This window comes from Musa acuminata, chromosome BXJ1-9, assembly GCF_036884655.1.
Source record: "Musa acuminata AAA Group cultivar baxijiao chromosome BXJ1-9, Cavendish_Baxijiao_AAA, whole genome shotgun sequence".
Lineage (NCBI taxonomy): Eukaryota > Viridiplantae > Streptophyta > Magnoliopsida > Zingiberales > Musaceae > Musa > Musa acuminata.
In genome coordinates this window covers 36,025,329-36,052,849 of record NC_088335.1, presented here as the reverse complement: position 1 = coordinate 36,052,849, position 27,521 = coordinate 36,025,329, and the positions used below count along the sequence as shown (strand labels likewise).

Here is a 27,521-nt window from a genome sequence, read left to right as displayed (position 1 = left end):
TACCTTGAGTCAAACACCGCTCCAATCTACTCAAGATTAATGATTTTATGACATTTTGTGAATCTCAAAATTGATTTTTTTGATTATAAGTTTCAAGTTGACAATTTGAATTTGAATGAGTTTGTATTCGAATTATGATCTTGACTTATTGAAGTTACTACTTGAAATTTTTTATCCCAATCTCTTCCTTGTACATCTATAATTTCTGTTATTTATAGAAAGAAGAGATTCGATAATATGGATGAATGCTGAATTTTCCTTTAAGATGAACTTTGCGTAAATATTTTAGCATACTTAATTTTGAATGTTAAAATCTTTGTGCTTCAAGTCTCATTCCCTTTTTGTTGATGACAAAGGGGGAGAAAAGTGATGACTTGTATCATTTTAATAGCATGACTTATATGAATTGTAAAAGCTTTTCAAAATCCTTGAGAATATGCCTTGCAAAATCTTTGAGAATATCGCAAGATCGATTGATCATATTGAAAGCATGTCTAACATGTATATCATGAAATTCATGTTGAAAATCTTTATCTCCTGTCGTAGTAAAAATTGTCTCTTATCATTCGATTTGAAAAGGATTTTCATCGAAGTTTTGCATTTACATTATGCTTAATGAGAATAACGATAAGTTCTACAGTTAGAACTTATCGGTTTATGCTTGAATTCAATGGGATGGAATTCAAGTGTTTTTATCTTCTCATAATATGGCATATATATAGGGGGAGTTATGTTTAACTCCGTCATCAATTGATTGTCATCATCAAAAAGGGGGAGATTGTTGAATCTCGGATTTTGATGTTAAAATCAATTGATGGGTTAATTGATCTAATCCATATTATTGAGTTAAGTGTGCAGGATTAACTACGATAACCATAAAACACAAAGCAAGGATACCGGAGTCAAGTTCGATGGACGTTTAAGAGTCCGAAGAATCGTCGGAGATGTTGCCGGAACCAACCGAGAAGAAATCGGGAACCTATCGGAATTTTCGAAAGTTCGCCGAAGAGATCGTCGGAGGTTCACGGAGATTACCGAGAAGGCTCGGCTACTCATTAAAGTCATCGCAAGTTCAGGAGCTAGCTGGGAGCCCATCGAAAGAAGTTCGTCGGAAAGCTCGCCGGAACAAGACTCGACGTTCGCGGTTGAAAAATTGCTTAGGATATGTTTTGTTATGTAGTTCACTTGTAATTAGGATTAGGATTAAGAGATAATCTTATATCCTAGTTAGGGGCCAACTGAGCCCAAAATTAGACTTGGTTTGAGCTAAATTTGAAGCCCAACAAATGAACCGAAGGGTCTGGCGGTGGCACCGCCAGACTGGGCGGTTGCACCGCCCAGCACCCGAGAGCCAGGCGGTGGCACCGCCCAGCGCCCGAGAGCTGGGCGGTGGCACCGCCCAGCACCCGAGAGCTGGGCGGTGGCACCGCCCAGCGCCCGAGAGCTGGGCGGTGGCACCGCCTGGGGTGGGCGGTGGCACTACCCAACATTGTTAGTGTCTAACACTGACAGGCGGTGGCATCGCCAGCATCACAGACCGTGTGATGTGTGTGTACTTATGATTATTATTATTAGGGCATGTGAGCCTCCATTTTATTTCTTGTTTATTATCGGGCCTACGTGCTAATAATTAAGTTGTAATCACACGAGGAGGTGCAGTAGGAGCATGGGAGAGATAGCGGGACCCATGAGATGGACGATCGTGATGCATGGAGATGTGTTGAGATACCGACAGAACCGACGAGGATAAGATGTACGATCATACGACATAGAGATGCACCACTGCACACATAGATCTTGATGTGAGTGATTAAGCCCACTGGCTCGGGCCTGATCACATTAGGCGATGGTCCATGATTATCTAGTGTGATTGCTCAAATGATGTATGATTGCTTATATTCATACTAGATATGTATGTATATATTTGCACGCAATATAGATATATATTAAATATGTATATGTGTGACACGTTATATTAGGAGACAAAAAAAAAAAATCTCCTCTATTTATAACTTACTCAGCAAGTCACTTGAGAAGTTCATCTCATCTGAGTGTAGCAAAATCTAAATTTGCATCAACCATCAACGAAACCAACCGGCAAAAATATCTTTAAGTAGCGAGATCAACAATTAAAATGAAAGAAACCTAAAGAGAACTACTATAACAACCATGGAACATTTGAAGAATATCACCAATTCCATCTACCATGGAATAAAGACAAAGCATGAAATCAAATGGATATTACTAGAAAACACACATTGTAGGCTAAGAACAATGCAAAACGAAGTAGTTGTTTACTACCAGGGGCAACTGTGGAAAAGGTGACGATGATTTAAAAGACTAAGTGTAACTTCCATCACATCCTTCTCACCTCAACTTCTTTAACAAGGAAAAAAATCATTGAAACCACAAAGAAAGCAGCAGACAGATCAGCCAGAAACAGTTGTATTCAGAATGGACTATGTGCCACTATACCACACAGTTGCTGACACCATCCCAAGCCACTGTCCCTCTAATGCATAATCCTATAAATCCTATGATTTTAATGAATAATTATAATGCACAATTCCATGAATCAATGACAATATGGCAAGGGACCTAACGCAGGGATCCCATGATTTTAATAAAATTGCTCAGTTGAACTACAGAAATTTTACATGTATAACAGCTGCCATATATATGTCAGCTAAAGAAGCAAACTTTATAAGCATCAATTAGGCCAAAGTAGTCAGTCCTAACCAATTCTAAAACTCACAAGCCCAGAACTGTAGCCAGACTTTGTAAGTTGCATAAAAGAAAATCAAAAGGAAAAAAGGGCTATCACTGTCGAAGAGGTTTAAAAAATCATTAATTTTCCTCAACTGGCGTACATAAAGATGCACATAACTACCACCGTACAACTACAGTCAACTATTGTCGCTAGACAAATTCAGTACAAGCTTGAAACTTTTTATCAGATATTTCACATGCTTAAACTCTGACTACCCTGGTCATCAAAATAAAAAATTGCCTGGTGCAGTTGCTCAAGCATGGCAGGCTGGTCGGTGTAATAACTGGTCATAAATTGCTGCCATACATATGGATCAAACAAATAATTCTAGCACACATGCTCACGTAGTCCAACACACTAGCACATACAAGCAGGCTTAAAGGCAGCAAACCATGATCATAAGTTCAGATGTTAAATTATCCCAGAAGTTCTTTTTCATAGTGGAACAAAAATATAGAAAAAACAAAAACATCAGAAATCTAAGATAACTTGAAGAGAATAAATGAATGATATCCAAAAGCAATATAAATCCAGAAAAAATATGAAGTCAAAACCAATTGATTTTACATCTTGAATCGTGGGTTTGTAAAATATGAAGTCAAAACCAGAAGTTCTTTCTCATTTAAGCTATGTTTTCTTCAAATCTAAGTGAGGCCTTCTGTCCTTTTCTGAAACCACCAACCTTGATGCTCATTCATTTTTCTGCATATGATCCTGCTTATTTGTCCTATTGGTCCCTTCACATCCCTCCAATCATAATCTCCATCTACTACATTCAAATTGATTAACCAACAGTCAGATAGTACATGTTTGTAAGTTGCAATTAGTAACAAACAATGACAGATGTGGTCAAATACAGGCAACATTTTTAAAGATAAACTAATAGCTTGAGGGTATTTATCATTTCAGTTCTGGGGTTGCAATCTTTTTTTTTATTTGCCCATGCAACATGACTTTGACAGAAACTTAAAAGTCCACGGAACCACAGAAAAATTGCTGTGACCAAGATAAATGAATCATACCATTTTGTCTGCAGGAACAAACAAGCACTAGGAAATGCATGTTTATGGAGCAATAGAACACCCATCCCTGGGAAACTAGAGCAACAAACAAGAGAGAATATACCTCCTCCGCTTTGTAATCTTATCTTAGTGTGAACAAGATACCTCCTCCACTTTGCAATCTATCTTAGTTTAAACTATGCAACAACAATGAACGAAAGTCAAATTACCTGAACAGAGAGGTTATATATAAAGTCATCTGTGCATGTTCCCAGCGCCTTCTAATAACCTTTTACAGTTTTGACAGCAATCATTATGTCATTATCAACACATTTGTCAAAGGAACTCTACTCAACATAACAAAAAAAAAAAACTAGCTTTTGCACAATGTCAAACACTAAATTGCAGCATTGTATCAGCAAAATTTGGCTGTTGGTAACATTTACTAAGCATGAATTGTCAAGAAGCTACAATCTTAAAGGACTAACAGATTTCCACATCCTCAAATCTAAGAGCAATAAGCTAAAAAGGACTAACGGATTTCCCCATCCTCTCCAAGTTCTCCATCTTCAAGTTCCTCGTAACCACCATTTCTCCGAGATCCATCTCTATCTCTCTTATGCCTCTTGTGCCGATTTTCAGCATCAGAATCAGAAGCATAAGCATGCTGCGAAATTACCAAGTTAGCCTTTCCAATGTTATTAAATTTACATGTGCAACATTACTTTTCAGTAAATAAAGCAGGATAAAAATGTATACATATTACATCTTTTGGCACCTTTCTAGATTTCTTGCGATCACCACTATGTCTCCTGGACTTCTTAGACTCCTCTTTCTCATCCTTATCGGAGCTCAAGTCATCTGCTGTGCTATGATGACGTTTCCGGTGTTTCCTTTCTTTATCCTTGTCTCGCTTCCTGTCCTTCGAAACATGGCCATCGATCAGATCAACATTATCACTCTCAGTTTCATCCTTTCTTACACGATCCTTCCCCTTTTCTTTTTCACGTTCTCTCTCTTTTTCCTTTCTCTCTTTCTCCTTTCTTTTCTCTTTATCTTCTCTTTCTTTCTCTTTTTTTGCCTGTAATGCAATCATAAGTGATCAAGATCAATATTTCAGATAAGGAAAAGTAATTCACAAGTTCCTGAAACATAAACATTCCAAGTACTAGCCATTAACAGCTGTTCAGAATTCACAACTGACAAGATAGCACAAGTGGAACTTATTGATGAATATGAACAGATGTAGAGAAAAGTTTTAGGCCATTGCATAAACTAAGCTTCATGTTTGACCTGTTAATGCATATAACAAACTAAAGAAAACTGGAACAAAATTAACCCTATTTGTTTTAACCTTGACAAACTTTGACATCAATGGTAAAAGATACTGCAATTGTGGCATCAGATTTGTCATGCTCAATCCGTTTTGTTTTCTTGTTTCATGGAATGATAGCAACCATAACTAAAATATATTGTTTGTTCCAAACATGGAAATGAAAAGGTAATACTAATTCAATTACAAAATAAATAAACTACAGTTACATTTTGGTCCTAATGATATCTAATCAACAAAGCATTAAATGTCGGATACCAGCAGCATGACATCCAACATAATGGTCTTAAGCAATAACGTGAATATAGATTAATGTGGCAGTTGATCATATGACAAATAAATGTCCACTATTACAAGATACATTGACAAAAGGTGAGCATGCTAAATGCCCATAGCAGAGAGAACTCAGAAACCACTTAATTTGAGCTATAATAAAGTATAATAAAATTATTTAATACCCAACAATTCCATCATGCACATAATAACACAATATATATCAGTTGTCTTGAAAATGAAATTGATCATTGCTTAGGTAAGTAAGCTGTAACCAACAGTTCAGAAAAAACATTGAACATATATTAATCGCAAGATAACTTACTACCTTTTCTTCTTCCCTCTTGCGTTCTTTTTCTTTCAATTTCTCTTGCAAATGAGCAACATAGCCCTCAAAAATCTCTTTTCCGAAAGTGTCATCATCAATCGACCTTAAAACAAAAGTCACCAGATATTCATAATAACAGATACTTAACAATTAGATATAACACATGAACAAAGAGGATAGTCTGAATACCTATACTCTTGGCTGTCTTCAAAGAGTAGTTTGCACTCCTCCCACTTTGAAGATGCAGTTATTTCCTTCAATAAAACAAGAAACTAAATTTGGACACGGTGTCAAAGTAAAACATCAACACGTTGATAGACACATGAAACACTTAAATCTGTCCTGAACTTGGTGACTAGTACCTTAATCGAGTACAACAAATCAGAGAAATTATCTGCAAGACGTTGGCGCTTTTTAGCCTCTTTTTCTTCCTTCTCACGAAGCCTTTCCAGTAACTCATCAAACACAAGCTACAAACATTGAAAAGCCTCACATCAAGTCCATACCATAAGGCATCCAAAGTTGCTGATATTCAAGATGCACTCGTGCACCAAGGTATCTTTAAAGCTAGGACAAAGTACCTTAGAAAAATATAAATGTAGAAAGATGTAATCACCAGTCACTAATATTGAGGAACCCAGAAAAGAAAAAAAATGGCTCGTTGGGTTCAAAGGCTGGAGTGTTATGTCAATTGTAAAATGCATTAATACAAATGCATGAGAAAAAAGAGGAAGAAATCAGCAGAAATAGTAAACAACAATCATAGTGGAAAATAGGAGTAACAAAAAAAAAAGGGAACAAAGACAATGAGGACAATGAATTGATATGTCAAAGCCGACTTGATCAGTTTCTTTTCCTTTCTGATAAAGAAACATCATCTTTATTGCCAGGCCTTTCTCCTTTTCCCAAAGAGAACTTTGGTCTTTTTCTATAAATACTCCTACTATGATGCTTTGCATAACATGGAAACCAGAGCTAGCAATAAAGATCCAGGCCATCTACAAATGCCTTTTAAACACTAAGCAACTTGAAAAAACTCACCGCACAAGCCTCTTAACATGGATTTTAAACATGAGCAACTCGAAAAAGCCTAGAGTGCATGTGGACAATGTAAGTTCAATGAGGTTTATGCACCAAAAATGAGACTACGGCTCAAAACCGGTGCACCTTAATTTGTCCCAAGCATGCCTTTTATATAACAATGAAGACAGAAAAACAGAACAAAAAGGAGTATACAACCACCTTAGTCACAGTGTGAAACTTTGATGCCAGAAAAAACATACGCTGGATTTGAGAACAGCGAATAGGCTATTAGCAGAACTTACATAATGAATAGGATCACCAGATAAAATAGAAATTTTAATAAGATAGTTTGTAAGAACAATATAAGAAATGTATTTTATTAAGGTAGTTTAAAAATAATATCCATGGGTTAAATAAAAAATGAGGTACTTGTCAAACTTCAGATCACTTGAGCCCTAGATATGATTGATACAAATGTGTACAATAAAGAGCACACCTCAGTCGAACATTCAGACATATGTCCAAAGCAAGAGCAAAATATAATGCAATGACTCAAAGAACAAGCTTTTTTCCAGATATTATGCCTGATAAAAAACATAAACATTTACCCAAGAGTTTTGTGAAAGATTATAGAAAAATAAACAATATTCAATATTCCCCTAGACGAGAAGCATACCAAACATGATTTCAATAGAAGTCAATTTACTCATTTGCACAACTAGGACAATCGTAAGCATGTCATACCAGTTAGCAGCCAAATATAAGAACTGATTACTGACATTACTGGCTGAAAACACTTGAAATTGCAATTCCCTTTAGCTTTGCCATCATGCACCACTTTGTGGAAAGTTTAATCAGGCCATCTAAAATTTCTAAAATTTCATAGATTTCCAGACCGAGACATGAAATCATTTGTAGCTCTACGCCACCTCACCTTCAATTGAAGGTAACTCAACTGCTAGTCTAAATCCATATGAAGCAAAGAAGTATCTTTGGCAAGGAGGACATGTTATAAAATGGCATTTTCATTTGCAATCTTCTTTGTTATTTTTAGCATGTTACTGAGGTGAAAGACCATCATAAAGACACCTCATAGAGTTTATGCAATAAACTTTAGAGTACTAAGAAAGCCTTTGACCTAGGACTAACAAATAGTCCACAAATAAAGAAAGGGCATGCCTACAATTAAGAATAAGAATATGTATATGTTATATTTATGCTTTTCTCCTCCTGTCTAAGTAGGAACCTAAGGATAAAAACAAGGTTCTACTACAGAATAATAAATTAACATCCTATCATATGAATAGGGCTTTCCCGTAGTCAGAAGGTAGCAGGAACCTGTTGGTGCTGAAGGATCTACAGTATAAGAACAATGCTTTGTTGAATAAATATTAACTCATTAGCTACAGAAGTACATGTGACCCAAAAGAAGGTAGTATGATGTTTGTTGATAACAAAATACATCTTTGACAACTAACCACTCAGAAAATATGAGATAGTAAAAACACAACAGAGGAGAAGTTACCTTCAAGTTTATCTCAGATATTCCTTTCAGGCTATCAATACCAGCAACAGAAGCTTTGAAGTCCTCAAATGTCCACGATGAAGCCAAACTAATCTGGAAGAAGGTATTCATAATGTTAGGAGCCTGAACTGGATCAGAACATTCTGAATTTAAATACCAATAGATTACTTTTCCAATCTTCATGGCATCTTTAATTTGAGTCTTGTCTTCATGGTACTGCAATATAAAATAAGAGAGAGATAAGTTCAACATCAATAGGTTCTTAAGAATTAAAACGTTAACAACATTGGCATTGCCGAATAATGTCATCACAATTTAATAATTGTACCTAGCACTAAGCCTATTGCTTTATTAGTACGGAGTCCCTTTTTTGTTTATAAATGCACACCACGGCTGGCCTTTTTAACTTTTTCTCTTTTTTTTCTACTACCTACACCTCCTCCTCCTTTCCCTCTCTTTCTCCTCCTCCAGCTCCACCTCATCCTCCTACAGACAGTTGTACACAATGATACCAGTATTATGACGATCCAGTCATTGAGCAATATTGCTACCAGTCCATGATTGCATTAACAATCATGGAGATACAGTATGGGGCAAACGTTATTATCAATTTGTTCAGTTTTCTGTTTGGATATATTATCTAATAACACATAGGCTTTGATTGCCAAACATTAACTGACAAACATTGTTTTCCTCAAACATTCAGGTTATATCTTTTGTTGTTTTACCAATCCCCAAACTAGACTGTTGCACAATGTTTACCTACTGATGTATCAAGCTCTTCAACAACAGCAAAAATCCAGAATATGATTTTATTACAAAAATGATGGCAATCTTTTATAACATAAATCGTGTGCCTTCAAAGATAAAATCTAATTTTATTGCAACATCTCAAATAGATAATTAGCAAAAAATAGCATTACATAGTAGGTAAAATAAGGAAGAAAAGAAATACCTGCTTCTGAAGTTCCTCAGCAACATCTTCAAAGAGATCTTTGGGTGTTGAACCTGTTGCGTTTGATGCTACTGCTAAGTAAGGTGGCAAATCTTTGACCTGCAAGGAGCAGTTGCAATGTAAACAAGAAGATACGAGGATAAATATGTTTCCAATGAAATCTTATATAGCAAAAGTGACAAAAATCACCAAGTACCTGGATGCAATAATCACGCCAGTGAGTTTTAGCTGTAAGAATTCCTTCAGCTACATGTTCCTCCATCAACTTACGGAACTCATCACGATTTTTACGCTCTGCACGTCGTAATTGTTCCTGAAAGCCCAAAAAAAAAGATATTAGTATATTGCAAGTCAATACAGAATTTACAATTATATTAGGATTCTGAAGCACCTTTTGTATCTTCCTCTGTTCCTCCTCTTCTTTCTCTAAATCATGAATATATTCCTGTAATACAATGAGTGAGCAATAGAGCCTCTCATCATCAACAAAAATGAACAAATAACCTGGAAAATCTCCAATCGATCAATCTTTTCAAGTCGAGAACATCTTTCATCATCCTCCAGACGATCTTGGACTTTTCTCCATTGACTGTTTGCCTGAAGTAGAGAAAGAATGCAGAAGTCAACAAAACATCACAAACTTAACTATCTCATCATGTCCAAAAACAGTTGAGTAATGCCTTGCCTTGATGAAGTCACAGGATTCAAGAAAAGCTCTATATTCCAAAATGTATTTTTTATGATCCTCAGCAGCCTTTGCTCGTTCCTGCACCAAGATCGATATGACAGCAATTAATTGGAAGGCCCACAAATAAGTTGTACGAATAAGAAACATAAAGCTAGTAAGTGTGAGAATAATGCGGTCATCAGAAAAGGCATGAAAAGAAGATTCTTAACTTTTAAAACAGGGCAGTATCATAAATTTCACATTATACAATGTAGTTTGATGAAATGTAGCATACCACGGCACAGAATCACATTGTACTATTCTACTAAATCATCCTGTCCCAACTTATTTCTACAGCAACAATGAGTGCAGAAGCAACAAGGCACAACTGAATGCTCATCAACAATAAATATGTTTGTTTAATAAATTAATATTCTCATTAAGAGTGCCAATGCATTAGCATAATGATGGGACCATTATCATGCATGCCCATAGAAAACATAACACCAGGTCCTAGTGTCTCTTTGTAAAACAGGGAGGCACATGCACAATGCAAAGAATTTTGAATTTTATAACTGTCATACTGAATTGGGCTATGATATGCAAACATATATTTTGCATAAGTGTAGTATGGGCTTTTTGAGGTGGGAAGAAACAAGTAGTTTTTGCAAAAGAGCAATAGTGACTAGAAAGAGGAAAAAGGTATTTTTGAATCTAAAGAATGCTCATATCTTATCTTCAAATTACAAAATCAGTGCTTCCACCTGGTAAAATAAGGTAACTGGTCACTATATGAACCGCAGTATAGCAATCCCCAATTTGCATTTGGTAATAACACCTTCCTATGGGAGGGGGAGAGATAGAGAGAGAGAGAGTCACATGCACCAAACTAAATGCCAAAAATTTTAGTTAAATGTCATGGTCCTTTAAAGTACACAATTATGGGAGCACTTTCAGGCACCAAACTGACAGTTCAGGAACTAAAGATCAAGGTGAATGACAATAAGAGAAAGGAAAGGCAGTGCATAACTTATAGCCTTTGATTCTGGAAGTATGTTATATATTTCAGGTGATGCAAAATGAGAATAGGAGTCAAAAGGTTGCCAAAAATAATCTGCAACTAATTGAACTCCCTGCAAATGTGTCGGTTATTGATCTCAAACACATGCATGATTGATTTCAGTCATTTTTATTTATTACTTATAATCCAACATTACACTTTCTTAAGTTAAAGACAGACAATATCAATTGCCCAAGCAGAAGTACTATAACATTAACTATTCAAAATGTAAGTTTGACACAGCATTCACTCAACCTGGAGGTTTAATAAAATTATAAAGCTGCATAATTTCATAAGAAAAATCACTACTGCATGAACATAAGATTCTGCTAATTAAAATTTCTTCCTATTTCAACCTTCTTCTGCAGCTCCACTAAATAACTTTCAAAAAGATCCTCGCGCTCTCTTGGCCGTTCAACAGCACTGAATCGTTCATCATCCTCGAACATGGTTATAGCTTTACTGCAAAACAGAATTGTCATTTTAAGTATTAACTATGAACAAAATCCACAGAAAACATATCACAAGCTTTACTGAAACAAAAAACTAGATTCTGCATACAAAAACCCTGTAACCTAAAAACCACTCGATTCCACTAACATCATATTAATAGTCAAGAGCAAACCTCCATCTAGTTGTCGATGTGAGTTCCTTGCATTCCTGCATAATAACCAAATTATATCATTAAAAGCATGTTATTTGTGGACCATGTATAGAAAAAAAAAATGGAACTTACTTCTAACATTCTAGTAAAGTCTTCCCGTGCTTTCTTCTGTTTAATACGTCTCTCCTCAGCTTCTTGTTTTTTCCTTTGGCCCAGGTACTAAGACGAGAGAACTTTGATGAGCACTTAAACAAATTATTAAATGACATGGTTTAAGCACGTACTAGGGAAACTAAAAACCAAGCTTGCATTTTTACAGTACATCTGAAATTTTTCTCATGAGCTCACCTCATTAAAAGCCTGTTTTCTTTCTCCAAGTGTTTTCAGGGCACCATACCTTTTATCATTGATGATAACCCTCATTGTCTAAGAAATTTCAAGCAAGAAAATCACACAGAAAGCAGCATTAACAGACTCCAAGAAGTAAAGCTTCTGCATATCCTTTGCCCTAAAAGAAGAGGAACAGAAATCCAAGAAAAAAAGAAACATACCTGCTCCCAAGTCCAATCAGACTCAACATTGGAAGATTCCAGTAAAGACTTAAAAGCATTTTTTGCCTCCTAAAAACAAACATGATTCACAAACTTCAATAAAACAAAGAAAGTATCAACATTATGGACCACATTATATTACCAGCTTATTAGCATAAACCAATGGTTCTTCATCAACCGTTTTCTCTTCTACTGCAGTAACACTAATTTTCCCAGCAACCGGCATAGCCTTTTTGACTTCCTAAAGCATCAGCATAGACACATCACAGTTTATCCAAATTTTTTTAAACAAAGTGCTTAAGTGAATAACACACATTTTAGAACTATCTTCCAAAAAATACAGGCAACAGAAAACAATCCAGGGTGGGATACTTTTTGACGATATCAAGTTCTCAACTATAGAAATCAACACCCATCTAGGGTAAGATGGCAACTCACCCAAAGAGCCTAAAGCAGGTACTTTTGGAACTCATAAATCAAACAAGTCCACAAAATAGACTAAAGCGGTCAAAAATTGTTATGGTTGACTTTAAATTGAGTGGGTTGTTACAAACTCATCTTCCAGAAGTAGATGAATCAAGACTGCCTGGCTCAATACGTAGAAAGAACAGCAAATCATGGTTGTCAAAAAAAAAAAAAAGAAACCCAGCAATAGACCTACCATATAGATCAAATATCGCCAATACACCAAGGCAGTATCCTAGCTAACAATGTTAAAAGTCACCATCATTTTTAGAATCAGTACATAGATAAGTGAATTCTCATATTATTGTTCAAAAACCAACTTGTCTCAGTAAATCAAACTTTGAAATAGCAGAATTATAATATTCTAGAAAATTCAATAATAATTAAATATAATAAGTTGTATAACCAATTTGGCTCGGAAAAAAAAGAATGTACATGAATATGAACTTATCTTGAATCAATCAACTTATACTGAATATCTGGCACTCGTATTTTTCCATATTATAACTTGAATATATGCTTCAATAATATGGATACTTTTGATTGTATATGTTATATACTGAATTTCTAGGACTCATATTTTATACTTGAATATATGCTTCCATAATACTGATACTTATGATTGTAGATGTGCATACATAGTGATCCAGGCAAGTTAAGCATTCTCTCTCATTTCCACCACCCTCATCATCCTGATCTGCCCCATGGACCTGAGCACAACATCCACTCATTTGTGGGTGGCAACTTTCTATTTATATTCAGCCATGGCTAATACAGAGGTGATTTTTTTAATTAGTTAATAACAAAAATTGTTTATATAAAAGTATACATATATTTCCATCTTTATCCATCTAGTTTCCATTTGCTAACCTAAAAGTAGATATCATGGAATATTCCTGAGTGCTGGAGAACAGGTCTTCATTGCAATGATTACTTGTCAAAGTTTCCTAAATACAAGATTTAGCAGCGCAATAATTAAAATGGCCTGGTGCACTAATACAAGATATTACTATTTAGCCCCATAAAGAAAAGTTCTTAAGTACAGATGTTTAACAAAGCAGAGCCATGAAGGGATTAATTGATATATAAGATTTTTTTTTACCAGTCTTCAGATAAATAAGAATATAAGGAATAAAGTAAGCAGATAAATACAGAACCCACCACACAATCTCTCGGTAATAAATAACTTACATGTAATTTAAATCTTGACATTTCAATCCAAATCCTGTACTTAGTGTCAAGGTATACAATTTCGAATAATACCGCTTAGTACGGGCGGTCCATACCGGTCCATCAACTGACCGGTACATACATACATACATATATATATATATATATATATATACTTTTATAAAAGACGACGCCGCGTCGCCTTTTATAAGAATATTTATATATATAATCTTATATATACACGCGATGCGACGTCGCGTCGCCTCGGCGACATCGCCCCGCGTGGGAGAAGGAAAAGGCGACGTCGGCGAGGCGATGTCGCCTTTTATAAAAAATATATATATAAATATATATAATCTTTTATATATAAATATATATTTATTAATTTATATATATATAAACGAGGTGACGTCGTCGAGCCTAGGAAAAGAGAGAGGTGCCGACGTCACCGATATATATATATACCGAACGATATACAACTCTGTATACAGTGTCATACCGTACCGAGCGAACGTCGAAACTCCGATACGGTATGATATTTCAATCCTTGCTTAGTTCATTAGACAGAAACTTACTTAGAGCCTGATCTTACAATCATGCACTTGATCTTTAATAGGACCTAACTATAAAGTCATGTAACATGGTGAGAAACACGCTCAGTTCTACAACTGATTTGAATGTGCTCTTCATGGGAACCACCATCCATCACAGCATCACTAGCCCACCAAGGCCATGCAGACATTCAAGGATCAAAAAGCAAAAGAAGTTTGGTAGAGAAAACACATTAAAACCCAAGAATTAAAATTTTGACATAGAAGTGGTGCCATACAATGTAATGTGTGTCGGAATGGTTCAATAACGGCCAATACAAGCGGAAAGAGAAAAGGCACAAAGGAACAGCAACACAGAGTGGAGAAATGGCAGCAATGGGGAGGTGAACATGACGAAGAGGAGACAACCTCATAAAAAGAGAGACAAGGACAAAGGGGCAAGGCCAAGGTGGCCACAAAGGCAAAGTTTGAGACGAAGGCAAAAGAGGAGAGAGAAAAAAAGTGGGAGACAGACAGATAGAAAGACAAACATGTAAGCTTCAAATAAGAAACAAAAAAGAATCTGTTGTTGCTGATACCATCTAGTACAACTCAGGACAAATAATCTTACTGGCAGCACAGTAAAACCAGAACAGTAAGCTTACCAGGCAGCAAGCATTGTTCCGAACTGAACCAGTAGATAATGTTCTAGTGGTTGAGTACAGTCAAAATTTAAATACATACTATGATCTCTAAATTTTTATAACTAAACTATATAAAAACAGTTTTTATCTCTAGTTTTTTCATGAAGCACTTATCCAAAATCTATTGCTGATCTTTATTTTCTCAATCAGTCAAGGTTGAAAGCATTAATGGTTTCTTAATTTTTTATTTATTTAACATATTAGTCATATGCTTACAAGGGCAAGATTGTGTTCATTAACCCCTTCTAGGCCTTGCATTGGCAGGAGCCTCTCGTACACTACGTAATCCTTTCTTTACATGTCAAATCAGTTAAACATTATTACTGCAATAAAATAACGAAAACTTGATAATAACTTAATCAAAGATATTGACATCATACCTCCAGATCGTTAGCAGAAGTTCCATCAGGCACACTTGAAATATTTGTCAGGGATGAGTTGTCATGATTACTCCTGCAAGACATATTATGAGACACAAAGTAGGCTACATTTTCAACAAAAAGAAGAACAATAAGAAAACACATATTCTAAAAAGCCACATGTCCAAACCTTATTACAGTGGTTGTAGCATCAACAGGAACAGAAGGAAAACCAGTACTTGAAGAAGCAGAAGCAGATACAGGAGTTACCAAAGTGTGAAGATTTGGCACACCAACAGTGGGTTCTGTTCCTGAAGAAGAACTAGAATTGGTACCAGCAGATATTCCAACAGCAATAGATGTTGGTTTCAAAACTGTCACAGTTGATTGGATACCAGAAATAGCCGGCATCTGCATTTGGTTAGAAAACATCGGTTGTACAGCAGGAGACAGAGCATTTGTGGAAGAAGGCATTTCAACAGAAAGAACAGTTGATAAGACAGACGTAGCAGCTGTCCCTGTTTCTTTTGGTGCTGAATGAATTGCAGCCTTCTCGGCATGTTCCCGGGCTAGCTAAAATTGGAACAGAAATATTATCACAACTAAAACTAAATCAGGAAGGAAAGAGAATGTAAGAAACAAATAAGAAAGCAAAAACCTTGAGATCATCAGGTATCGTCCATTTAGATTGCTTTGTGACCTTGTTATAGTAGTATCTACAACATATCGAGAAGCAAGAAAATTTGCAGTTCTTTATTAAGGCATATAAAGAGTTACAAAATTAGCAGATATAAAAAAACCACTAAAACATGACACAATTACACACTTCCGACTATCTGCAGTGGTGAATTCCTTCCAATCAGTCGATGCATCTGCCCTCTGCCACAGATGAACATGTTCAGTAACTTCCAACAACTAGTGCAACACTTCCAATAAGCCAAAAAGTGAAAGGTAAAATCTCAACAAAAAAATATTGTACTATAAACATAATTATGGAATAGACCATGATCATAGATCAAATAAAGTTACAAATGCCATAATCTATGGGTATTGGTGTGATGTTGTAACATACAAATATCAGGTCAAGCAATTATCTTAGCAACACAATGTTTCATTTTTCACTGAGAATGACTCTACATACTCAGTAATCAGGACCGTTAAGCTCAACCAACTTTATCAGAAAGCAAATTCACCAGAAGAACAATGAAGAGAATTATTGATAAAGACTGCAGGATGTGAAACACAAGCCTGTAAGATGAACTAACCCTCACTTAGGACACTCATCTTATTCAAAATAAGAACAGAAACAAGGAAAAAATATCAACCTGCAGAAAGTAGAATAAGATACAATCTTATAGACAGAAAGATAGAAGTTACTCCATTGCAGAAAAAAGTGAATGGTCATGTTTATAAGTTGAATCTGCTGTTTGACAAATAAAAGACAGTTAAAGAAGTATAATGAAAAGAAATAACAGGATAACATTAGATATAATCACGAATTCAAAGAAAAATCATATATGAAGTACATTTAAAATTCATAAAGTGACAAAACATTATTTCAAGAAGACACTTTGCAGATAGCATTAGAAATGAAAATGAGTTTTATAAATAGGCGAAAGAATTGATAGATGCATCTAAAAAATGAACATACAGAACAAAAACTAAGAAAAAAGAAAGGATGAGAGTGCCAGAAAAATTGAAATAAGTTAACTACAAAGAACACTGAAAACTAAAACAAAGGATGTTTTTAAATAGTCATGTCCAAACCCTGGAATATGGTCTGAACAAGTGGTCCATTGCTTAAGCATGGTCACTTCAAGAAAATCTCAATTTAATATTAGTAAGAAAAACTAAAGGAATATAAAGTAACAGGTACTCGATAATTATGAGAATAACTAAACAAGATGGGAAACCGAGTAAAGCTTGGACACAGATAAACTAAGCAGTTAAAGCAAAATTATTTAACCAGATGAATGAACACAATTATTCAGCATATCTGTGCTAGTTTCAATAATATATAAACTATAAATACAGAAAATGCATTCCACCAAGCATATGGAAGTCCTTTTTTTGTGATATTTCAATTTAATGCACTTGTGCCTCAATAATGCATAAATTATAAAAAAATTAGTTTTAATTAAGATGTATTTTCTGCAAACAAACAAATAAGAGTTCTCGCATTGTACAAGAATAGGCATGGCAAAGCTGGTACATACTAGTATTTTCAAAAGGCGCTCAAGCGCTCGCCTAGGTGCTCAAGCGAGTAGAGGCGAGGACCGAGCGCCTCACAAAACCCCCAAGCATAGTGCTTCAATGAAGCACTACTTGGGCACTTGCCTGAGCCTAGGTGCTATGCGCCTCGGGCAAGCGCCTAAGCCAAATTTGGTCAAGTTCAAACTTTGGTTCAATTGGACTTATAAGTTGGTTCAATCGGACCAACTAACATAGTTACCCTAACACCGTCCAACCCCCTCGCCCAACCCAATAAAAGAAAACAATGGTGAAATGAAACCCTACATATGTCGCCTTTGTTCGCTATGCTAGCTGTCGTCGACAACCTTGTCTAGTCTCGTTCACCGCTGCAGCTCAGCTGTCGTCACTGCAACTCGTCCGTCATTGCAGCTCATCCACCACTGTAGCTCGTCTAAACCCTAAACCTCTTTCACCACTATAGCTCTGTCTGTTGATGTAGTAGCACCGTCTGCCACCAATGGCAAACTCTTCCATTGCTTCCATCGTCCACCGTTGTAGCTTTGTCTGTTCGCAGCTGCATTTTCGTTCACCACCCTCTACTTCCCCCACCTTCCCATTAGTTAAACTGCTTTGTCCATTCCCCCACCTTACCGTTAATTAAACTGCAAACAAACGTGCAGCAACTCGTTTGGAGCAGTTTAAATATATTTGTTGTATCTAGGGCAATATGCACTTTGATTTATACATGAAACTCCGTTAGCTTTTACTTGATGATGTCTTAGAGCAGCAAAAGCTTCCTGGTTAACAAGATGCGTTTGGAGCAATTTAATTCTAACATAGGTCTTCATAACCATGTTTAGTACATTCTTATTTAGCTACATATTATTTTAATTATAATATTTAAGAGTACCTCGCTTCGCTCGGACGAGCGCCTAGCACCTTGAGTGTTTTGGAACCTTGGTGCTTTTTGGTGCCTAGCAATTTTAAAATTACTAGTACACACTCATGGAATTCACTGTACCAATGAGACACAATAACATGGAGGATATGCTATTGTGAAAATTATCATGCATGTGACACCACATCATGCCTTGTGAAAATTAACAAGGTGTGCAGTTACAACCAACTTGATAAATGCTATACTTATTCAGATGCTATCTGATAAATCAGAAATAATATGTCAAGGAGCTATTGGATAATTTGTTTCATGAGTTTTGGTCCAATGTTCAGTGAATTGTGTTGTTCGGACATCATGATCTGTCCTATAAATGAACTATCACAAGGCAACAATCAATCTTATATGGCATCTCATAGCAACCACCTTCATTTTAACTCCTATGATAGGCATCCAGATAAAAGCAAAATGTGTTATCAAACAGAACTTCTCAAACTCTTCTACAGTATATAAAACCATTGATAGATCAGCTGTCACGTGTGACAAATATGTGCTAGCATAGCATGCCATGGTATTTTACAGACAAGTGGAAATATCCACTGTATTATACTATGCACCAACAAGCTCAAAACTGTTATGGAAAATAAAGGAAGAAAGGTTAATAAGGCCCACACAGAATCTTGTTAGTAGAAACATGCAGCCCTATGTATCACACATATCAAGATGCTGCAATCCGTCTTTTTGTAATGGTTGTTTGGTTTAAGTGTGACATGTTGCCCAGGTCCAGCCAGCCGTGTCGTAGAACAATGTTGAACAACAGGACTCCATAAGCATGATACACTTATTTTGTGCTAGTTTCCAATTGACATGGCAAAAATCAAGATCTAAAGTGCTGAGCCCATGCCTAGTGTACATTGGTGCTGACTCCTTTCATTAAAATGCAGACATCACGTGCAGGGCATGTGCACAGAGACCGATGCAAACAGATTATACTATCTGCCTCCAAAAACTTTACCGCCCAAGTCGGTATGGTATGGGCCATATGGACCGGTCCAACTAATGACCGAGACATGGATCACCCGAGTCCCTATCGGCACGCCCCTACGTACTATGTGTTGGTACACCAATACAGACCGATATATAATGACTCAACAAATCTCCAAACATGGTCCAATACCCAAAATAGTGAACCATGTTTTTGCCAATTAAATTAGCTGCCTAAAAAAGGTTTAATCCTTCTCGATAGCAATAAAAAAGCAAAAATGAAAGACAATTGAAATCAGGGTTCTCAATTTCGATGAGTACCGCCCGATACGGGCAGTACGTACCAGTCTAAGAAGATACAGGTACATAGACCATCCTCTACCGAACAGTACCAGTGTTTTGACCAGTACCAAGGCGTGCCGACTGGTACCGAGGCATACCGATTGGTACCATGACGTACCAATCGGTATCGCCTCAGATTTCGACCGTTACTAAGGTATACCGATTGATACGCCCTGACATGATAGGTGAAGGTATTTTTAAAGTATTATAATGTACCATAGGTACGCCCTAGCGTACCGACAGTATATACCGATCTGCTCAGTACGCCGATACGGACCGATATTCAAAACCCTGGTTGAAACTAAAAATTCTGTATAACTGCACAAGTTATTGGGTATTATGAAGCACAAGGTCAAGAGGACAAAGGCGGTTTCATGCATTCAAACAAATAAGACAAACTCAGAATAGAAGAGAAAAAGGCTCCATTTATTATAAGTGATGAATTAATCAGACATCAGAATAAACTTCATAAATATTCAGAATAAGAAATTATGCTAATAAAAAGATGGCATAATAACAAGTGCTAGGAATGTAAAGATTGCAAACCAACAAGAGAAAAGAGCAGAAGAATAATGCCATTAGCCAACTGTGCCTATAGAATTCTATAAACAGCAGTTAAGAGTTAAAACCTAGTAATTTGGCTTGAGAGATATATCATATGATGAGAAAAGTAAAAAATTTCTAATAAAAAGGAAAGGTAGTTTCTTGGATAATGTAGCAAAGAAACACAAAGAATAATCAAACATTTCTTGCATAGCCACAAATACTAAGTAGCAAAAAAATTCATGACAAATAAAAGGTAATAAAGGGATTAAAAAGACATTTAAGCAGTGAGTAGTCGACTAGTTGTGTAATGATCAACTACAATTGGGCAAGCAGGCATTATGATCTCAAGAAATGAAAACCGAAAAGCATACAAGGACAATACTAAATATTAGCTTCAGCAAACTATTCTCACATTCACCAACAAGAATATAGCTGGTTATAATATTTATGCAAGTTACAGACAAATGTGTAAGATCAGATATTTTGAAAAACAGATAATGCAGAAAACATTCACACATAAACCATACCTCCTTTGTGAGAATTTATATCATGTACCTGTTAGCAAACTTAGAACTAATTAAGTAAAAAAAACAGCATGAGCACATTGAATTTTCCACCATCATATACCACAGTATGGAAAGAATTCAATTCATTATTCATTTGAAATGGGGAGGCATTAAGTTATCCTTCAAAAAGTAAAAAATCAAAAATAACTAATTAAGATGTACCGCAGAAAAGAAAAAGATTTGACCATTTTGTGCTTTACAAACATTGAGCGAAAATAACCTCAAGAATAGATTTTTTCAGCCATTGGATATCTACAATTACCATCAAATTCTGTTAAAATAATTAGGCAGTTGATAGTTAGGACAAATGTTGTTTGCACACCTTAAAAGACAAAGTCTTGCATCATACTAAGTATATATTGGCACTATCAAGTTTCAGCATGTAAGTTGCAGCATCCGATTGAGAAAAAATGATTAATTAGATAAGGACATGTGCTATCAGGATCCATGTGTGATATTCTAACTAAACTAGTCAGTGTCACATTTAACAGTTGAGAGAATCTTTCTTAGGGTCACAAAATACTGATCAGATATTGTCCACTTATTAATACTAAATAATCTTACAACTAATGGGAATTGTTCACCATGTTGTGAAATTTTCTAGAAATAAATAAAACATACAAGCTAGAATACTAAATTCCATATATGATTTGAAGTGCAAACATAGACATTCAATATGCATACAGAAATATTATGGATCTTGAAAGTTTGAACTGTCTAAAATGGCATAATCTCAGCATGCAAGCAGGAGCATATGCTAATATATCAAAGTGGAAAATGAAACTGCAAATTTGTTTGACTAATGCAGTACAAGAAATATCTAAAGGTACTTCTACAATAAGTAGTGATCTCAGTAGGTGAAAAGCTGTGCAGATGCAACCTACCAAAACCTACATTGGCTGAAATGAAAAGAAAAGAAGCACCACCAAACTTTCATGTTAACAGCTTAAGAGTGGTAAAATGCATCTGGTCTTGGTAGTTTGTGTCTACTGGAGATTAGACCCACCACAAACAGTGAAAACTGCCCCTTAATAAAATAAAGATAAATAGCAACAATTGCCTGCCTTGAGAACAGTGAAACCTCGCCTTCATAATGACCATATAGGGCAGTCGTTTTTAGCTCCAGACGTGCCAAAAGACATCTACAAACCAGTAGAAGAACATGCAAAGAAACAGAGGATACAAATAAAACATTTTTTATCATCATGGTAGCTACAACTGTCAGGATTCATGAAAGGAACCATAATTTAAATCAATCAATGGCATTATCAAATGAAGTTCTATTGCAAGAAATAAGAATATACATGTTTAATCAAGTGATTCACCTCAATAGGCGTCATTAACTCAAGTGGCTTCTCCCAGACAGATTGCCTAGTCTTCTTATTATAATAATATCTAAAGAAGAAAATATTTTGATGAATTAGAACAAAAAAATTGTACCAAAACCATATGAATGAAGTAATAAATATGAGATAAAGTGCTGACATAATTAATTTTAGTTGAATGTTAGCATGGAATATCAATGATATTAATTGAACAGTAGAAATCAATTGGTATTGATTAAATAGCAATTAATAAAAAAGAATACAGTTTTTTTTAGCCAGAGAAGACAGTGAGCAAATTGTGTAATCATTCAGCACAGACCTTTTACCATCTGCAGAAGTGTGCTCTTGCCAATCAGAAGCCTGTTCAGTAGAGCTAGGTTGTGTAGTTTGTGCCTACATTCAAAGAGGAAAAAATGTTAAGAGAGAATAACTAATATTTACTGGAATAAATATAAGAGTAGGCAATTCCTCCCAGAGAAACTAAATAGCAGAAAAGTTTCGCACAGGTGCAGTGACAGAAGAAGCTGATGGTTGCTGTGCAATCTGGATCACAGGTGTAACATGGGGTATACTCTGAGTCCCAGGTGTAGACCAGGGTTGTGTTACTGAAGGGGCAGGAGTTTGCATCTGTGATGCCACCTGATACTGGGGAGGAGCATTCATACTATTTGGTGCCTGGCCATAAGATGTTGCAAACTGCAACAATCCAGCATCGAAATATCAAACAACACATCAATAAAAGCAACCAAAAAACCTAGGGAAAAAACTTAAATATATGGCTTGCAGATATTACCGTATAAGACGAAGAAAGGGGCATTCCTACACCAGGCAAATTTGGTAAATTGCTTGGCACCTGAGCATTCTGCTGAGGTGGCAGTGATCCGGATGAGATAGGTCGACTTGCTTGAACATATGGCAATGGAATCGCTTGTGATGAAGGCGGCACTTGACCTGGTTGGCCTGAAATTGGGGGCAAATGCTGTGTTGATTGAGGAAAATGAGGCATTTGAGATTGACCAGCAGGCATGGCAACATTTGGTCCAGGCATTCCTTGAGCAACGGGCCGGAATTGCTGAGAGGCTGCTGGTACAAACTGATGTGTTTGCGGAGTTGGAACCATTGTTCTAAACTGCAATATAAACATAATAATATCCTTTCAGGAAAACAGATGGAGGAAATCAAACAAATCAAGAAAGCCAAATGCAAACAATGAACTGCATATACCTGCATAGGCATGGGGGGAACAAAATTTTGAGGTGGGCCAGCAGACCCAACTACTGCAGGCCTAAGCGGCTTTAAAATGGAAGGCAACACATTATTTTCATGACATGAAAACAATAACAAACAGAAAATAAATTGAAACAGAACAACTCAAGATTGACTACTTTTATGTGACCTTCCACCAGTCAAGTATAGAAGGAAATTGAGTACAAATTCAATAAGGGAGCAAAGTCATTTGAAAATTATGTGCTACCTGTGCCCCAGAGGACTGTGGAATATTGGCCATTCTCCACAGATATTTGAGTGAACAATGAAAAACAGCTGTAAACAAAAATCAACCACAAAAATGAATCTCCAGGTTGGAATGAATATAAAAGATAAAGTAAAAAAATAGTACACAAACAGAAGAATTGGAGGAAAAAAAAAACACGAATCGTTACCATGAAAAAAACTTGAGCCTCACAATCAATTTAGTGACTTACATATGACATGTATGGACAAAAATCTCATGATGTTAATCTGAATACAGCAATTATCAAACATTAACTGACACTAGTGAATGGCAACAGCAGCAACTTCAAACGGCACCGACATTTTGAGAAGATGACAGTGGCGAGAAGGCTCGCAAGACATCAAACACCAACGACAATGACAACAGTGCCGTGTCAAGATGCCAACGGCAAGAAGAGAGCTCACGAAGTAGCGATAGCAGCGTTGCAAGAAGAGGGCTTGTGTTCGCGAGCCCTAGTCGCTATTTTAGGTTTTTTTTCTTTTTTAGATAGTGAGTTGGATGGGGCCTATCGTTGTTTCAGTTTTTTTTTCTGAGTTAGATTGGACCGCCAGAAACAGGGGTGGTCCACGTACCAATCCACGCCAAAAACAATAGGTACCACACATTTCATGTTGTTTCGGGTAGCACGTTAGCCCTTGGGCAGGAACATCAAAATGCACAATGGTATCCCAAGAAATTTAAGCTTGTTGCCTTGTCTAGAAAAAGAAAGTATACAACTTATGAGATTCAAGCACAGATACATTTAATCATTTTATTCATATCAGTGACATGTCAAACATAAATAATTTCTAGTTCCTTGTATATTATCCATAGTCATCAAAATCAGACCGAACACAGTGGTTAGACTGAAAAAACTGGGAATCAAACCATTGCCCGATCCGATTCACTCATTGAATCAGTTATGTTAAAAAGCTAGAATGAACCAATTGACATTATTTATTTTTGGATAACCCACGTGATCTGATCGGCTTTTGGATAACTCGCTGATCCAATTGGTTTTTGGATACCCGCATGAACCTATGGGTTTTTCAATAACCCGCATGAACCGATTGGGTTAAAAAAAGATCTTTTTATTACTTGCTTAAGAGGATATCTATGTCAATTTTGAAATTAAGATTAATGTGACAAAGAAGATGATTCTTGTTCAATCGTTTCTCTCTTTCAACCACATATCATCCTTCGATCACCTCTCTCCTCCGCCTCCACATTTTCCTCCAACTATCGTTATCTCTCCACCCCTTCTCTCATGTATCCCCTCTTCACCTCTTCTCCCTTTAGTCATCAAAATGCACGAGTAGTAATCGGCATTTTGATTGCTAAAAAGCTATCCATTTTTATCTTAAAAAATCTCAGATGCATATGTTATTTAAGTCATGATCACTATGTTGGATAAACCATTTCTTCTATATCGTTGAACATTATATTCTGAGTTGGATTCAGTAATTATTTTTTAGATTTTGTCATGTGTTATTAAATATAGATAAAAGTTTATATTTATAATGTTGGTTGATGTTATCATGTTTATCATATTCTATTGCATTGAAGTTGTGTTCTCATTTATCTAAAATTGTACCTTTTTTATTAATTTCATATTTTAGATTTTTAATATATATAATTTTAAATTATTTATATAGTTTATAATAATTTAAATTAAATATGTGGTTCGACCATTTAACCCACCGATCGAATGACTCAATGACCTAAAACCTGGTTGGACTGCTTTCCGATTCGTTTTTGATAACTACGATAGTAACCCCCTCATTTTTCTCCATTGTCTCCTTCCAACCAAACACCAAAAGAACTTTCTTGCTAGCTAAATTTATATGCAGGTAATCATAGTCTAAAATGGGATGTTTGGTGGATAAAAAGTCATTGGTTCTTTAGTTTTACTTAAGAAGCAACGAAAAGAAAATTTGACAAAACTCCAATTGCTCATTGTTCAGATGATCTTTCTAAATCTATTTTAATTCACGTATTTAAATATCAACTATTCTGTAGAACCTAGCATGCCAAAGAAATACTAAGACAACACAGAGAGGTGTAACCCTTAATGCATATCTACTTTGTAGCTTGTATTGCTTGATCCTAGACAACATCAGTAGAAAAAAGAACTTGGTAAGTGCTTATACAGTGTATTAAGTACCATGCCAACACATTATTAGTAATATTTGGCAAAGAAAATTTTAGTCCTTGATTGTCTTTGGCCCTTGTCTTCTTTAAATTTATTCAAATATTGTTATGATAAACATAATGCTACTGCAATTTAGAAACCAGCACCATATCCTTCGACTTCATAGATTTAATTATTTTCCATTTTACTGCATAAAATATACCTAAAAGCAAACTTATCATAATCCTTATAGAAATTACCTTGAGATCTGTTTGTTCAAAATGTTATGCTTGTAAAACTTAATTGTCAAAAAGTGACAGACAAGACATGAAGAGAGATCATAGCTATACATGTAACAAACCAAAAAAAGGCCAGGAATCCATATAGAGAATTTCTATAGCAAGGTAGGTCGAGATGAAGGTCACTAATTGTCAATCAATTAACCACTGGATTGCTGTAAAGAATACTTGTGGTTACTAGTAAACCAACACTTGTGGTTACTAGCAGACCAAATATTAATTCCCCCACTTTAAAGATGCTCCAATCTCACGCTCCTAGGATGAAAATTTAGTAGGACTTCATTCCCACTTTTTTCTTTTTTTGCTGCTATCCAATCTGGTTATGAGAACATTGTCCATTTTCCTTATAATTGGACTGCCTTACCTGTAAATTGTATGTTATTAAAGATTTTGTTTGTATTGCTTGAAGCTCCTCAAGAAATGTAGAGTTAAAACAAAGTGTCCCGACCATACATTCATTGTCGAAAAAATGTCAAGATGGTCTAGCGCATAACAATATACTCATTGCCCAGAAAACCTACAAGATAATCTGTCTTAAAATGGTTATGAAAACAAGCATCCCATATATTCCCATAAGTTGATCAAACATGTCCAGGTTGCTGAAAAAAGTACAGAAATTTAAAACTTGTGTTTTGTTCTGCAATGTACGATAGTTTATAACTTGCATAAGAAATGTAAAAACAAAAGGCAGAGAGTAATAAAAGGAATAACAACTGACGAGCAAAGAAAGAAGAGGCTGTTTACACTCCATAACAGGCCATCGTCTAAGGGGATCAAAATCAACGAGGGAGATAAGATAACTCAATGAAGGCAGGGCGAAAAGAATCAAAAAAGAAAGAAAGTGGGGTAACAAAGAGATATACTCCTCCTTAATCTATTAAGAAAAGAACAGGGGAAAAAGGAATAAAAAAGAAAGAAGGGAAAAAAAGAACAGAAAGGCCCTCGTTGATCTATCAAAAAGGAAGAATGCAACCCCTCTCTGATCCGTGATGCAACAAAGAGAGAGGGTAGAGGGACAGCAAGCTGCCGTCGAAGGAAGCAAGAGCGAACCCTAGGGTTATCTTTTTCCGATCGTCGTTAAATTACCATCCACAAGACGACGTAGGGTTTCCGGAATCACGACAACTAGACGGAAAAGCAACGAGGATCAAAAAATACATCCGTATTTGAGGAATCAAAGGTGAGGTTTTCGGGATCACGAAAATTAGAATATAGGGGTTTGGGGATCCAGCAATTACCTGTCCTTGGGAAATCGAAAGCTCGATGGGCGAGAGGAAGGAGGGTTTCTCCTGGCCTATCCACTCGCTCTTCAACACGAGACTACGAAGGGCGTAGGCGGACGCGAAGGCGGAGACGGACGCGAAGCCGGAGGCGGTGAAGACGGGGTTTTGCGCTACAACGTGAGTATGCCCACAGGCGAACCGCTTAGG

General features: G+C 36.1%; 1 protein-coding gene across 2 annotated transcripts; it reads right to left on the bottom strand.

Annotated features, from left to right (window-relative positions):
- Window positions 1-4,128: 4,128 nt before the first annotated feature.
- On the bottom strand, window positions 4,129-27,521 carry LOC103998423 (pre-mRNA-processing protein 40A). Of its 2 annotated transcripts, XM_009419897.3 has the most exons (30): window positions 27,330-27,521; window positions 23,644-23,711; window positions 23,394-23,462; window positions 22,963-23,298; window positions 22,674-22,865; window positions 22,489-22,562; window positions 22,170-22,239; window positions 16,145-16,197; window positions 15,977-16,034; window positions 15,714-15,891; window positions 15,509-15,629; window positions 15,340-15,412; window positions 12,233-12,331; window positions 12,091-12,159; window positions 11,888-11,965; window positions 11,672-11,758; window positions 11,561-11,595; window positions 11,292-11,397; window positions 9,894-9,974; window positions 9,713-9,805; window positions 9,600-9,653; window positions 9,405-9,521; window positions 9,209-9,307; window positions 8,422-8,469; window positions 8,254-8,346; window positions 6,068-6,175; window positions 5,895-5,959; window positions 5,706-5,808; window positions 4,538-4,852; window positions 4,129-4,438 (listed from the first exon to the last, which is right to left on the bottom strand). In XM_009419897.3, the coding sequence occupies exons 2-30, from the start codon at window positions 23,674-23,676 to the stop codon at window positions 4,304-4,306; spliced, it is 3,042 nt and encodes a 1,013-aa protein (XP_009418172.2). In that variant the 5' UTR covers window positions 23,677-23,711; window positions 27,330-27,521; the 3' UTR covers window positions 4,129-4,303. The 2 variants fall into 2 exon arrangements, with proteins under 2 accessions (XP_009418172.2, XP_009418171.2); XM_009419896.3 differs by having other exon boundaries at window positions 4,550-4,852; window positions 15,509-15,891.